At 38.8% G+C, this 15,647-nt stretch overlaps 1 protein-coding gene across 5 annotated transcripts in view; it reads left to right on the top strand.

Annotated features, from left to right (window-relative positions):
• ryr3 (ryanodine receptor 3) overlaps nt 1-15,647 on the top strand; it is a 182,566-nt gene that overhangs the window by 82,896 nt on the left and 84,023 nt on the right. For all 5 annotated transcript variants that reach the window (XM_041805055.1, XM_041805053.1, XM_041805052.1 and 2 more), the window contains 8 exons: nt 555-717; nt 1,899-1,985; nt 3,391-3,617; nt 4,707-4,919; nt 6,097-6,700; nt 8,918-9,118; nt 12,851-12,953; nt 13,536-13,670. In XM_041805055.1, the coding sequence (XP_041660989.1) occupies nt 555-717; nt 1,899-1,985; nt 3,391-3,617; nt 4,707-4,919; nt 6,097-6,700; nt 8,918-9,118; nt 12,851-12,953; nt 13,536-13,670 (1,733 nt within the window). The remainder of the gene's footprint in view (nt 1-554; nt 718-1,898; nt 1,986-3,390; nt 3,618-4,706; nt 4,920-6,096; nt 6,701-8,917; nt 9,119-12,850; nt 12,954-13,535; nt 13,671-15,647) is intronic.

The following is a 15,647-nucleotide window of genomic DNA, read 5'->3' as shown; positions in this document are numbered from 1 at the left end:
TAGGGCTTTAGCATTTGAGATTAATCAAATATCCTAAAAGCCAACTACATCTACATAAAGTCATAAGAATAACTTAATGGTATCCTTGCTTTGCCATTGTGTTGTTTGATGTAAAGATACAAAAATGTAGGAGCTAAGTGGAAATGCTGGGAACATTTTATTTTGAAAGAAAAAAGATGATATCCATGTTGTCATTTTTGTCATTAGACCTGTTATACTCTTTAGTAAACACTTTCAAAGTTTTATTAGAATTAAAAGTTTAGATCATATCATATCGTGAACTATACTTTGACCTTAGACTTAACATGTTGGCTGATACATTCCCAGCTTTTTCTCTACTCTTCATTAGCATGCAGGGGAGTAAACTAAGAAGAGCTGCTGCGCATAACAATGAGTGTGAATGAGGCAAATGCCACAAGCCAAACACAGATCGATGAAAACAATGGAAAAAAAAAATTTGTCCATCCCTTATTTTTCTTCTTACACTATTTGTTCACCTGTTTTACATTCACATGGAGTCGTGCAGGCTGAGATCATGCGCTTTGTTTCGACAGTGTCCAGAGGAGTAACTGCTACATGGTGTGTGGAGCGGATGCAGCCGGCCCTTCATCCTCCAGCCGCTCCAACTCTGACTTGGAGATTGGCTGCCTGATCGATCTGGCCACCGGTCTTGTATCTTTCACTGCCAATGGCAAAGAGCTGCCTACAACATATCAGGTGAGAAAAGCAGTCGAGCACAATGTTATTCTGCCTCATCATTTGGATCTCATTATTTTACCCTACTTCTACAAACTTTGTTCACTTACAAAGTAATTGAAAAGCAAACTGAAAGTTTGGTTACTGCTTCTTAACACTCAGCTCCATAATTATTACATCCAGACAATGAAAACTTTGAGTGTTTATGCCGTAAACAAATCTTTGTGATGAATCCATTCAGACATATTTGTATTGCTGGCACACACTCAGAAAGATCTCCCATTCTGTCTTCCTTAAAGCAATGCAAATAAATTCTCTCTGCAGTAAATAAGACCTGCAAAATGCATTTAGGAAATTATACAGCTGAATTCTCATCTTTTTTCTAAAGCAGAGCCTTTACAAAGACAGACATCTGCTCAGCAAATCCTGTCTCGCCTCACTGATCCCTCGTTTTAGCTCATCATTCTGAATACCTGACTAGACATCGAAATGACACCCAGAGCAGCTTTTATTATTTAAGTCTCGCACTCGTCTTTATTCCTCTTATTGTCTCCTGTTTTTAGCCGTTTGTCCTATCCTTGGTTAAGCTGTGAATTGGTATTTTTAAGAGGAGCAAGCCTTCTGAAAGAATCAAGAGACTTTTAGCCTGATAGGCTTCAGTGTTTTCTCCTCTTTTGTATGTTTCTTTTGTCTCTGGTGGCTGTCATCAATACACAAGCTAATACCCATTGAACTTAGATGAAAATTACCAGCTCATCTACAAACTTTAAAGTTTAAAGCTTCTCTGACATTTGATAAATCTGCTGCCAGGACAGAAACAGAGAGAGAAAATTAGAATAACCAGAGGTTTTATAGATTCCACAAGGTTTAAGTTCAGGACAGTTCTGACTCAGTCTATGCCAAGCAGAACTTTTGTTTTATCTTGGTGCTTTTTATATGTCTGAGATACAGAGTCACCTTAATTTAAGATGAAATTAGTTCAGAACAAGAATTACGATTAATTTTACCCATGTACTCACATGTTTTAATGCTAAATGCTTATGAATTTATTTCCTGATGTAACATCTGTTTGTTTGTATTTTTGTTTGAAACTTGTGCTGATGCCTCGGCCAAACCTATAAAAGATTTTTTTATATACGTATCAACAGAATTTCTCTTGGGAAAGTAGAGGTTACATTGAAAAACGCGATGCTTACTTTCAGGTGGAGCCAAATACCAAGCTGTTCCCTGCTGTGTTTGTCCGCCCAACCAGCCAAAACCTCTTCCAGATTGAACTAGTCAAGATCAAGGTTAGTCTGTTTTCTAATCTTTTAACATATAACACTAGAAGACAACAATGGTTTTAATGGACTGTGTTAGTATCTCTGAAAAAAAGAACATTCTGTAATCCTTTTTTCATGAATAAAAGCTCAGTATTGTTTTGAAATAGTAGTACTGAAACTACTATTTATTATTTTTTTCTTACATGCACTGCAAGACCTACATTAAATAATGAAATATGCATTCTAAAATACATTTTTAATACTGTTATTATGATGTATTCAGAAGTTTGACAAACAATTATCAAAGATTACATAGCATTAGCTGTAACACTTGGAGTTACAATCAATCTTGTTTTGCACTAAACCTGTGTGCACAATGGCCCAAATAAAGCTTTCTTTAGCTCTAGCTTGGCAAAAATTAACGATAGTAGCTGAAAGCTAGCTTAAGCTTCCTCCAGCGTTACAGTGGCTTGGAAGCATGGCCATTACACCCAAAGCTCCTCCCAATACCTAATATAAACATGCTGAGTTAGAAAGCATTTGATTTTTTATTTGATTTGATTTATTTGATTTCATACCCATTGAAAATAAGATGATTCATCTCAATGGACTAGCCCATCAATAAAAATGTCCTTGAAAGACTCCAACAAACAAACACAGTAAAACAAGAAGCATGAAAAAGACATGTCTAAAAGCTTTTGGGAGGGTGTCCCAACATGCAACACATAGCAAATACATGCAATACAGAAGATATGACAAATAAACAACACAACAGCCCCTTAACAGTTCATTAGTCCAACATTAATTTTAACAAATTGAGTTTTTTCCTCAATAGCTCAAGACCTTATGATTTAGTGTTGCCTGTAGTTCAAATAGGCTCTGACGTGCCAAAAACAGGTATCATCAGCAAATAACACTTTATGTTAAACACTGGAAGAATTCACAAAGTAATTTATATAGAAACTAAAGAGGAGTTGTCTCAAAGTAGAACCCTGGGGTACTCCATATTTGAGGGGTTTGTTTAAGGATTTATGATCGCTTATAGAAACACGTTGTTCTCCTCCATACATGTTACTTCTGAACTAGTGAGAGCAATGCCTCTTAAACCATAATGTAATTTACTTAATAGGATCTCAACATTTACAGTGTCAAATTCCTAAGCTAAGTCAAGGAAAACACCATTGCCATTGCTTGTACGCAAGAAATAATTTTCATTGTTGTCTTTGGTGTATTCAGACACTTTGTGTTTTTTTCCGAATGCTCATATTGCAATGATATTTAAATGATGAGAACTGTGGAGGAAACAGTGATTGATAAATTAATTTATCTATTTAAATTCTGTACAACAACAACAGGTTTGTCGCCACTGTTGGAATTGTAAATTATTTTTCTTCCATGATCCTACTATTCTTCTCCTTTTTCTGTGTTCCAGGATGCAATGCCGCTCTCTTCTGCAATATTTAAGAGCGAGCACAGGAACCCGGTGCCTCAGTGCCCTCCACGTCTGGATGTGCAGACCATCGTAGCTGTGCTGTGGAGCAGGATGCCAAACACCTTCCTCAGCGTGGAGACTGCTCGGGTCAGCGAAAGGCACGGCTGGGTGGTCCAGTGCCTTGAACCGCTGCAGATGATGGCTGTACATATACCTGAAGAGAACAGGTCAGCACTAGGGATATGATGGAGATAGACAAAAATTTAGACTTGTGTTTCCATCTGCAGGACAATACTGGTTTAGTCCTGCAGTGACATGCTGTGTTAGTCACTCAGAATAAGAGCCTTGACAGGTTGTTTATTGCTATTTGAATTTGAATAAAAAAGCAATTAAGACTTCCCATTAATGATGAGAGAGAATTCATTACCTTCAATTCATTACCATGGTCATCACACTTGTGCAACTCCTGTAAGGATGATAATGATGAGTAGCCTGTCTCCAACACTCAAATTTCTGGTGTAAGTGATAGTATTGTCTGTTTAAAAGAGATATTACCTGTTCAGAAGCTCTTGATTTTTTTTGTAAATGTAAGTCTGACTCCTGTCATGCTAACTAGTATTAATTTTCACCTTTTTTATTTGTAGTCTGACAGTAATCTAAGTTTCCCGTAGCTCTCTATTGATATTTTAGTGCAGGATGTTGAAAAATACACATTTATTCTGCCTTATAAGTCAGCACATTTCAACAAGTTGTGTCAACTTAATGTCAGCGTGTCAGAAGTTTGTTTATCTTTGGAGTCAGCAAAATAGGTGAGATGCTTCATCGTTAATGATCAGATTTAAGAAAAACTGTCTCTTTACTTTAAAATTTATTTTTGGGCTTTTGTGCATTTACAAGAGAGACAGGAGGATGAAGGAAAGAAGTCAGAGCTCATATTTAAACCCAGATGGACCTATTTGAGGACAATAGCCTCTTTAGTTGGGGCATGGAAACATAACACATAGGCTACCACTGCCCCAACTTTTTATGGAATATTAGTTTTATAAATCCAAAAATCTTGTCTTGTTTTAACAGTACAAATCAATAATTTTGTTCTATATACTAAAAACAGCAAAAAGCATTAAAGGGAGATCTACAAAGGTGAAGAGAGAGTTTTAAATTCTCTTGAGGTCACAGGTTTTCTCATCTATCTTACATGATGCATTGACATACTGTCTTTCCCTTTATTAAAAAGAATGAAAGTTTCACACTGCTAAAGAGTACGATAAACTCCCCCTGCTTCCCCATTACCCTAATCTGTCCCTGCTCTTTTCTAGATGCATGGACATCCTGGAGTTATCTGAGCATGAAGACCTGAGGAAGTTTCACTACCACACGTTGAAGCTGTACTCCGCCCTCTGCGCGTTAGGAAACACCCGCGTGGCTCACGCCCTCTGCAGCCATTTGGACCAATCACAGCTGCTCTACACCATTGACAACCAGTACCTCTCTGGGATGCTGAGAGAGGGCTTCTACAACGTCCTCATCAGGTGGGGTAGATACAGTCTGTTTAAAATGATCTTATCAGTTAATCTTAAATTATTTGAGGATTTATTCAAATCTTGTTCTAACTAGCTTGGAAATCTTACACTTCTTTGCTTCATTCATTGTCTTCTCTTAGTTTCTTTCAAAAGGCCACAATTCAATCTTGTTCTTAGCTGATATCATTGATTGAGCTCATTGGAGTTGAATGAGTTTTAGGTGATGACTCTCAAAGAAACAAAAGAAAATACATAACAAAATAGTCTTCAAATCAAAGACATGAACTTTTAAAATGAAGTATTACCTGAATTTAACCCCCTTTCAGCTACGTTAGCAACTGCTGAAACCAGTAAGTCTTCAAATAACACTAATAGATTAAACAAGACAGACTAACTTTTCATTCACATATTCCTTTTAATGGTTGAAGAAAGTGGCTTTTCTGTCTGAAACTGAGAAATAAGAGTAAAGAGTAAAACATAATGAACGCTGCTGTCAGTGAAAGAAAACGAAAGTCTTAAATTCTGCAACTTTCCAGATTTAACAACCTGAACTTTCATGCACCATAAAGAAAAAGTTAAGTAATTTTATTCATATGACAATGTAATCTCAACCAGTGATAAAATCATTACCCATTACAACAGGAACTTCTGCACCATTTACTGTTAAACCGATAGAACCACACACAAGGTAAAAGTGTTAATATTGCCCCTGTGATTCATGTATATTACCTGTACATAACCAGCATAATTAAATTTCTCTTTTTGTCACATGATGTGATTAAATTCTCTGTTTTTCCTAATGAACAAACATAATTGGATAAGTAAGACATCATGAATGTCACCTGGCACTTTGATACCCCCATAATCACTCAGAATTAAAGTGGAGGTTATTATCCCTGCTGGTGAGGAAGAGAGGGTGTGTTTGGTAATTCAGCTTCACAGCAGCTAGTCACGTAATGGCTGAGTCATACTTATTGATCAATAACGCTGTCATCTTCCTCAGATATATTATGGTAATTTTGTTCTCTTGGGTTCAATAAATCTCACCAGTTGCAGATTTATACCGTTTAAGGAAACTTATTTTTAAACCCAGACTAGACGACTGAATGGCTATACCCTAAAAGTTTAATGACAAATGCCACCAGATGTGTGCAATGATTGAACTGATTTTTCTTCTTATCATCAGCATCCATCTCGAAACCGCAAAGGAGGCCCGTCTAATGATGAACAACGAGTTCATCATCCCTGTGACGGATGAGACTCGCTCCATCAAGCTTTTCCCAGACGAGTCCAAGCGCCACTCCCTTCCTGGCGTAGGCCTCAGTACCTCCCTCAAACCCCGGGTCAACTTCTCCCCTGTTGGTATCATCGGCACAAAGCGCCACCAGTACCTCCACAGCCCGCAGATCCCTCTGGGCATCCTCAAGGAGAAAGCTATCAGTATGCTCTCAGAGGCCGTGCAGGGCGGAGGCACGCACATCCGAGACCCCGTAGGTGGCAGTGTAGAGTACCAATTCGTCCCCATCCTGAAGCTGATTGGAACGCTGTTGATCATGGGAGTCCTGACAAGCGAGGAGGTGAGACTGATTCTCCTCCTGATCGACCCCAACGTTTTCGGAGAAGCCAAGGAGGGTGAGGAAGGAAAAGGGGCTGAGGCAGCGGGCGAGAAGGAGGAGGTGAGCAAGAACGAAGAGAAGGCCGTGGAGGCTGGAGAGGAGGAAACGAAGGAGAGCAAACAACCACTGAAAGGTCTGCTGGAGAAGTCACTGCCTGAGTCTGTCAAAAACCAGGTGAGGAAAACATTCCTGGGACTTTAGATAGCAGCACTGAACTACTCCATAGACTTACATGCCAAGATTTTAATTGAATTTCCATGTTAGATATCTGATTTGGTGTACTTACTCTTCATTTATCAGCACTTTTGTGCTTTTATGATTTATCCCTTACTGAAAGTGGTTGCATGAGTGCAAAGGAAGGCAGTGGATGATTACTAATGTCCCTATCAATGACAAAAAGCCCCCAATTCTGCAAGCACTGAAAGAGCAAACACAGCTTTAATCTTATGATGGATATGGAGACAATACCTGGATAATACCACTGATAATAATACCACCCTTTTTAATACAGCAGCTGACAAGTACAGAGGATCCACAACAGCCAAAATGATTTACATTTGGAAAAACTTCAAACAGTTCTATTTAGAAGTCCAAAAAAATGCATTGAAATAAATCTTCAAATAAAAAATGTTCTGCAAAGAGCCAGAAAAACCAGCAACTAAGTGCAAAGTGAAAAACACATATACTCTTAAAATTGGCAGGAGGGAAATGCTGTAAATTTACTCATCAGCAGGAGGAGCGCTCAAAGGGAACAGTTGATTATCGCAGTGTGATTGCCACTAATGTCTAATAATAAATCTTGATATTGCCTGCACATAACCAGATGAATTAGAGCTCCCTTATTGTCACATGATATCAATAAATTCTCAGTTTTACCTAACAAATGAACATAATTGGATAAATAAGACATAATGAATATCACCTGGTCACCCACATTGTTGTTTCAGCTTTTTTTGGCACTTTTTTTCATTCACTGAACATTGCCTTTGTACCGTAATCTTGCTAAGCTGATGGACTGGCCATGCTGTTATCGGGCAGATCCATCTTGCAAAGATTCAAGCAGAAGTTTTTGTGTCTGAATTGAGAATAAATGGACCAGCCAGCGTCATTTGAGGAGAATGGAGCTCTTGCTTTAGGCGGGGTTTGCAACCTGGTTAAAATTGGCAGCTGGTGAAGCAATTAGTTCGGAAGTAGCTATCATTATGTATTAAATCAAGTATAGGGAATAATAGCAGAAATGGTCTCCATTGATAAGACACAGTTTGGCAAACTTTGCATGAAAATTTTAACGTGACAAAAGTGTGTGCCAAACTGTGTTCCATTTTGGAACAAATTGAAGGAAACTAAAGGGGGGAATCACAAATGGCCCCACAATACAATATTATCACGATACTTGGGTAACGATTTGATATTGTGATTTTAAACATTTTGCAATACAGTGAGTATAGCAAAACATGATCCTTAGACACACTGCAGTCAGTGCATTTGAAAACACCATCATCACCAAGAATGAGGAAAGCATGACAAAGCAAGTCCAAATTCAAGGCTGTGTATGGGTGTAATTTTGGACAAAGTCTGAACAAAAACCACAATTGTGGAAAACTTGTTTTGTTATTCATCAAGACAATGCGCCAGCTCACACTGCGCTCTCAATAAAGCAGTTTCTGGTTCAAAAACAAATCACAGTGCGTGATCACCATCCCTAGTCGCCTGATCTAGCAGCATGTGGCTTTTTCCTTTTTCCTTAGATCAATCTGTGGTCAAAGAAACATGTTATGAGTCAGTGTCAAAAGTTAAGTAAAGAACAACAGAGCTTCTGAAAAACTGACCTACTGCACTGCTTTGATCAGTTGAAGACCTGAATGTAGCTGTGTTTTGATGCAGAAGGGGAAAATATTAAAGGAGAAAGACACTGAAAGATATTTATATTCAATGAATTTGTATTACAGCATTAGTCTCATTTTTAATGGTCATACCTCTCACCTCCCCCTACCTCTCATTTGTGAAGTTACACCAATTTCCCTTACTTATCCCATGTTTGATTGGCATCCTTTCCAGATATTTCTGTGTATCATTTACAATACTCAGGCAGCTTTTATTCTCCCACTGACTTTCAGCACACTTTTTTCTCTTGACAGTATTGATTCAGGCACAAAAAGTGTTGATTTAGCACCTGTATCAGAAAAAAACTAATGATACCCAACCATAATATAAATGTTGCTGGTTGCTGATTGTTTGCCTTTTTTAGCCACCGTAGTTTAAAGTGGAAAAAACAGCTCAGTCATTTGGTGCAAAAATATTACCTGATATCAGTGAACAAAATTCTAAATGTTCTGCCAATTACCATTGCTGCTTGATTAATGTCTTCAAATGGGGTTCTTTTGTTTCTAGATGTGTGAGCTGCTACACTACTTCTGTGACTGCGAGCTGAAGCACCGCATTGAGTCCATCGTCTCCTTCTCAGACAGCTTTGTGTCAAAGCTGCAGTTCAACCAGAAGTTTCGCTACAATGAGCTGATGCTGGCGCTTAACATGTCAGCTGCCGTCACTGCCAAGAAGACTAAAGAGTTTCGCTCCCCGCCACAGGAGCAGGTAGGCTACTACAATCGCCCACCAGACAGCATATGAGACATTTTTCACATCCTGTTTGAGCTGTGATTTATGGTCAAGGTTGTGGTATGAGATGAAAACAAAAATCCAGAAGTGAGCCTTAGGGTGGAAAAATACTGACCTTGACTGAAACAGTGGTAGAGGCAGAGGCTGGAGCACAGTTTTTTGAAGTTCTCCAAGGGGCTTTTAGTTTATTTTTTCTCAGCTTTATCCCCAAAGGGTAAATTGAGCCATATGTTAGACTAAATTGAACTCAGACTGAGAGGACTGTGCACTGAGAGTCAAACAGCTGACATTTACTAGTAGAAAATTGTTAGTACTCCCAAAGGAGGAATTTTAGCTGTTCTGTGCTAAACTTTTTTTGTAATCTTAAGTGCATTTAAAGGTCAACATGCATTGTAAAAAAACTGAAGAAATGCCAGCAATCCATTTATTTTTAGGGCTGACTTGAAATTGCTTGCAAAGTTCAGTGCAGGTTGTTAAAAAAACAATTAGGCACCAATGTTAGATTCTAAAAATACCTGTCTGACATAGATGCTGTTAAAAATACCAAATTAAACCAGCAGACAGAGCAGTCTGTGATATCTGACCCCTGCAGACCAAAATACCTCTCTATGGGTTTAATCAGTCTCACAGCAGATGTTGAATCAATCGGCCTTTTTTACTTTTCAGAGGTCAGACTCGTATTTCTCTGTAACAGGCCATCAAGGCAATGGTCATCCTGAGGGCAGATGGGACCATGTAGTACTGTTTTTTTTTTTTTTTTCTTTTTGATCAACATCAGTTATGTCTTGGGTTGTGCAATTTGGGCAGTGGTGCTGTCACCTCATAGCCAGAAGTTCTCTGTCATGCATCCCCTTTGCTCAGGTACTTCCTGTGTAGACTATACATGTTCTCCTCATGCATGGGTACTTCAGCTTCCTCCCACTGACCAAAGACATGCTCGTTAGGTTGATTGGTGCCTTTAATTTGCCTGTAGCTATGAGTGCAAGAGCGACCTCTTGCTTGTCTCTGTACGTCAGCCCTGTCAACGACTGGCAATATGCCCAGAGTGTACCCAGTGTCCTGCTACATCACGGCTGCACCAGCTCCAGCTGCCACCCCCTAAATTAATAAAATGAAAGCATTAGAAGCTTCAGTTTTCACATGAGACCTCATAACTGAGTGAATAAATGTATGAAAGTGATATACTTTCTCTCACTCTCGTGGTTTTGATCATGTACGGATAGAAAAAAAAAATGTTGGCAATTGAGGCTTCGGTAATTCCCTCCTTAAAATGGACACTGTCCTGCATCCTAAGGTTCCTACATCAGCAGCTTTTACTATGCACGGGAGGCCTGTCAAGGTTTCAGTAGAAGCCAGTATGCTTACAGGACCTGCAGCATCTGACAGCCAATACTTAAAATGTTCAGAGTGGGGTGTTGAATTTTTACTTTTCTAAAGTCTAAAAGCCCCTAGCCTGTTCACAGTCCCCCCAAGAATCCCCACCTTTCAGAAAATGTGTGCTAAAACAAGCCGTTCTCAGATTTTCCCTTCATGATGTCATGTGGGGAGTTAGCACTGCCCCCAGGTTTAGTTGGCCCTCCCCGCTTGGAAGAAAGTTCTGCCCTCCTCTTCTGATCCTCCTCTCAGCTGCCAGCTGAGAGGAGGATCAGAAGAGCCACAACCATTAAGCTATATCCATTTCCTGAAAGGGACGAGGTCAGGGGCAGAGTCAGACAGCTCAGTAACATTAAAGCCACAGATGCCGCAGAAACAGCTTGTTCTGAGCAGGGTTGAAACAGAGTTTTTTTTTTTTAGACATGCAAAAATCCAATACTGGAGTGTTTTTTCAACAAAAAACTTCACAGGCATGTTATGGGGACCTCTGAGACCAATATAAACTTGTCTTAAAAGGGTAAAATATGTCCCCTTTAACTTGGAGACAGAAAACTTCACATTAGCTCTTATTTAGCCCATTAGCATATTAGCCACTACTGTGTAACAGCCAAATAAGGCTTCACATCTTCCACAGGAAACACCAACAAACCATCACAACAAATAGCTGATCAGCAGTCTAATAATGTTAGACACCACATTAAAACTCTACAGTTTAAATAGAACTTGAGTCTTCATAAGATGATCTCACGATTGTTGCTTTCACAAGTATATTGTTTATATTTATTTATTTATTTAGATTTGTTTTACTGGAAAGCCTCATTGAGATTACAAATCTTATTTACAAGCGTGTCCTGGCCAGATTGTGGGGATCCCTTTAGTTTTGTCTACTTAAACACTGTAATTTCTGATGAAAATCAATGTTGTCACTAACTGCAGAAAAGACGATGGGGTTCAAGACCTAGGCTATCTCCTAACTTCCTGATAAGTTGCCAGTGTTGCCATGCTTAAAGGGTGTAAACTGTAATAGGGTTAGAAAAAGATTTTTCTGAAGCTCTTTGGTTGTTAAGGGGTATTTGTTTATGTAGCTTTTTGCCTTGAACCAAAGAGAAGTAAGCTGATTGTGGACCAAATCTGTTACATGCAAGACAGCAATAAACTGACTTTTTTATTGTCTTAGATGTCAAATCAATTCTCTGTAGAAAGAAGACATATAGTAGCCATTTTAAGGAAAGCCCTCATTTTCCTCCTCTTTAGCTGGTGATCAAAATGTTTTTCATAATCGACCGATTCTTTTATTTCCAGTTTAGAATCTGTTTAAAATTTCTGCTTTCTGCTGCTTCAAAAAAATACAACAGCACTCATAAAGGAGGTTGGATTTTTTTAAACTCCTGTGATCCTGCTGCTTTGTGACTCAGTATTTTTCATCTCTGTGTGAAATAACTGCGTCAGCTCACTGAAGTGCCAGGGGCTCAGATCCTAATGAGTAGGCCCCTTTTAACATCCACTTCTCTCTCAGGGTGTCTCACAGCCAGAGCTGAGAGGGAGAGAGGCATGCAACATAATTCTGCCCGATAGCCAGACAGTCCTGGTAGTCTCTCTTCTGTTTGTTTTCAGATCAGTCGTTTTGTGCTGAGTCGAGCTCACTACACAACAGTGTCTCAGAGTTAAAGGAAAGTCTAGATCTGCAGGACTGCAAAGCTTCTTCTTCTCCGAAGGTTTTAATTGCTCCTCTGAGCTGCAAAAGCTTGCAGATAAGCACATCTACAAGAAGACTGTAGTGGTCAGCAGCAGGTGCACACTGTAGCCAGCACTCTCCAAGATTGCTGTATGTTGCTTCCATGGTTTATTAAAAAGCTGAGCCTGAAATAGACATCAGAATCACCTAAACTGGACTCAGCATTCACTCCGCCAGAGAAAGTACTGCATGTATATTTAGCTTGTTTTTATGATTAGTATGTGCTACAGCAAACACAGCTGATTTGTATCTATTAAGAATAATTTTATCAACGTTGGGAAATTCTGTAAAATTTTAAATCATCAATCGTCAAACTATCTCTCTTTGCATCAGTCACAGAGATCCTATCTAAAAAAGCCCATTTGAGACTCACTACAGCAGACTACATGAGAGTGTTTCTGCCGTTGAGTGTGACTCAGAATAACAATGGTGCTGTCCACCCTGTGTGCCATCCTTTTATTTACTCCTCACACGCTTGTGTGCTTTCTTGCTCATTTCTGCCTCCCCCTTTCCTCCCCCCTTCTCTGTTACAACAGATTTTTGTATTCCCTACCTCAGCCTCCTGCTTTTCTAACTTTCTGTTTGTCTGCACCTTTCAGATCAACATCCTGTTGAATTTCAGTGCTGGGGAGGACTGCCCCTGTCCTAAGGAGATCCAGGATGAACTCAACTCCTTCCATGAAGAATTACGACTGCACTGTGGTAAAGTACAGCTGTTTAGCCAGATCATTTCATATAGTTTGTTAGGGCTGATGAATGTATTTTGTATGACACTTACAGTACCGTAGTTAAGGTAGTTCATTACCAGACTGACAGCTTTGATGATACAAATACGTTTATTATACCCTACTTCTCTCCAAATGACAGTTGGGCTTGGCTCGCGACCGGTGTAGATGATGGATGAATGAATGGATGGAGATGCTGGTTGATGTGACCCCATCAAAGAGATATTTGTTAGAGTTTAGGCATGGAGACTAGGCTATGTGCCTATACAAACAGGACCATTTGCTAATCTTAAGATAAACCAATATCAAATCAAGTCAATTTTATTTAAACAGCACATTCAAAGCAACTTCCATTGACTCAACTGCTTTACAGGGTAAAATGAAAAAAAAGATGTTGGGATAAATGTACACTCTGTCAAAAATCTTTCAATCATGCCAGTACTCTTTCCAGCCTGTCCTCCTCTGACTCATATGCTCACTATTGACAGTACTGCATTCAGCCTCACTTCTAAAATATGAAACTGTCATTCTAAGCATAGGAGTGTGTTTTCCATTGCAGGAATTCCCATTGAGGAGGAGGAGGAAGAGCAAGACACTTCGATTAAGGGCCGTCTCCTCGCCTTACTCTACAAAATCAAAGGGCCACCTCAGAAGACAGAAGAGGAGCCTACAGAGCAAGAACAGGCTGCTCCAAGTGAGTAACTCTGAACATAATGGGTAAAACAGCAGAGTAAATCAAGCTCAGAAAAACTTCCATATACATACATTAACGTGTCATTTATTACTTCATAGTTATGATGTTGGAAATTTAGTTGTTTTTTCCATCTCATCCGTTAAAATTCACTATGATGGAATATTTCAAAGGTATCTGTTATGATGACTATTAAATAACATTTGGGGCACGGGTGGACTTGTGGTTAAGTTGTGCCCTTTGTATGCAAGTTTATGTCTGGCCCGTGGTTCTTTCACTGCATGCCATTCCCTACTTTCTCATCCCTGTTTCCAGCTTTATCTATTGTCCTATCTGTCTCTGTTGAAGGCAGAAAGCCCCCAAAATAAAGCTTAAGGAAAAAAATTCTAACAAAAAATAATAATAAAATGATGTTTGCTGGAACAAAAAAGGAACCCCAACAATCTTTTCTTACCTCTTTTGAGGACTGCATTTGTTATTTACATTGCTACTGGAAATCTAGAAATAGGTCCAGTTATCCCTCAATACTAAAACGGAACAGAAAAAGCTACTCATCTTACAGCTAGTTTGACAACTGCCCTGTTCCACCAAGGCTCAGTGGTTTTAATATTTATCTCTGCTGCCATTTGCTGAAAGCTTGGTCGTGTTCTGTTGCCAATAACACAAGACTAATGGACAGCCATTGCTTTAAATTTTAATATATAACTCCAGTCTTCCTCACCTTGCATATATTATTGAAAGGTTTTATAAGTAGACACATGGTGTGATTTTGGGTGACTCTTACAGATCTCAATTAGAGTAATATTCAGTTTTACAAAATATTTAAAAGTATATTTCTCCCATTGAAAATATAGAGACTGTATTCAAAACCAAAAAGAAAGATCACTTACATAGTGTAATTTGTTTACAAAACTTTATGACCATTTTTTTTAAAGGACATTATTTACATTTTAAGAGCTGTTCTTTATTCAGGTGTGATTCAGGTGTGGCAGCTAAAGTAACTGGGTTGCTGATAATTGTCCACTAAAGGACTTGTCTGCTGCTTCCTTTTTGTCTGGGACTTACTCTGTGTAAATAAAATGGAGAAGGAAAAAAAACTTGTGTGATGATTTGCAGATTAGCTTACAGATTCAGTATTTCTTCTGCTGGTGATGACTCCCATGTGTGCTACTGTTTTAGACGATGCAGAGCAGATGTGAATCTACAAAATAGTCACCTTCAGGGCAGCTGGCTTCCTCCCTTCAGCTCACTTTGTATCTAATTCAGTTCTCATTAGTATTCTGTTTGAGTGTGACCCTTTGTTTCTACAGATGTTGGGCTGTTTGACTTAAACACCCAAAGTTCAGCAGTACTATCTGAACGGTGATGTTAGCCTTTGATGAGGTAGAACACCACAGCCTTTGCAGGTGTCACTACAGTCCACTGAGTTCATCTATTGTTGTGTCTAGTCTGTAAGAATAAAGTTTGGAAAATAAGCCTCAAAGGTACATTTAAATGATACCTTAGATTGTTATCCTTTAAAAACCTGTTTCTTGAATACTTTTTTTTGCTCTATATGAGTAATATTTCTACTAAGTTACTTTCACAGAACTGAAAAGTTAGCCCAACAAAATAAATCAATCTTATTGAGTGAGAGACAGGTTGAGTAGTTGCAGCAGCTGCATAGCTATATTTTGCTTAAAGCAATGACAAATTATCCTCTTTATGCAACGTTTAAAACCAAGGTTATGCTAAATGATGGGTGAATGATGTGTCAGTCTTTATGAGTCAAAACACTGCAGGGTTGTTATTGATAACACTGCATTCATTTTGCTGATGCTTTTATCTAAAGAGGATCAATCACTTGGTTCACTCAACCAAAACACTGTGGAAACAACTCATTATTATAAGAGATGTGCAAGTTCATCAGCTAATCAAATAACCTGATATACTTTAAGTACTTCATTTAAAAGAGGGAGACAGGTTTATTGTTTTTGATTT

This window comes from Cheilinus undulatus, linkage group 14, assembly GCF_018320785.1.
Source record: "Cheilinus undulatus linkage group 14, ASM1832078v1, whole genome shotgun sequence".
NCBI classification, from domain to species: Eukaryota; Metazoa; Chordata; class Actinopteri; order Labriformes; family Labridae; genus Cheilinus; species Cheilinus undulatus.
The sequence above is the reverse complement of the archived record's forward strand: the minus strand, read 5'-3'. Positions and strand labels throughout refer to the sequence as shown.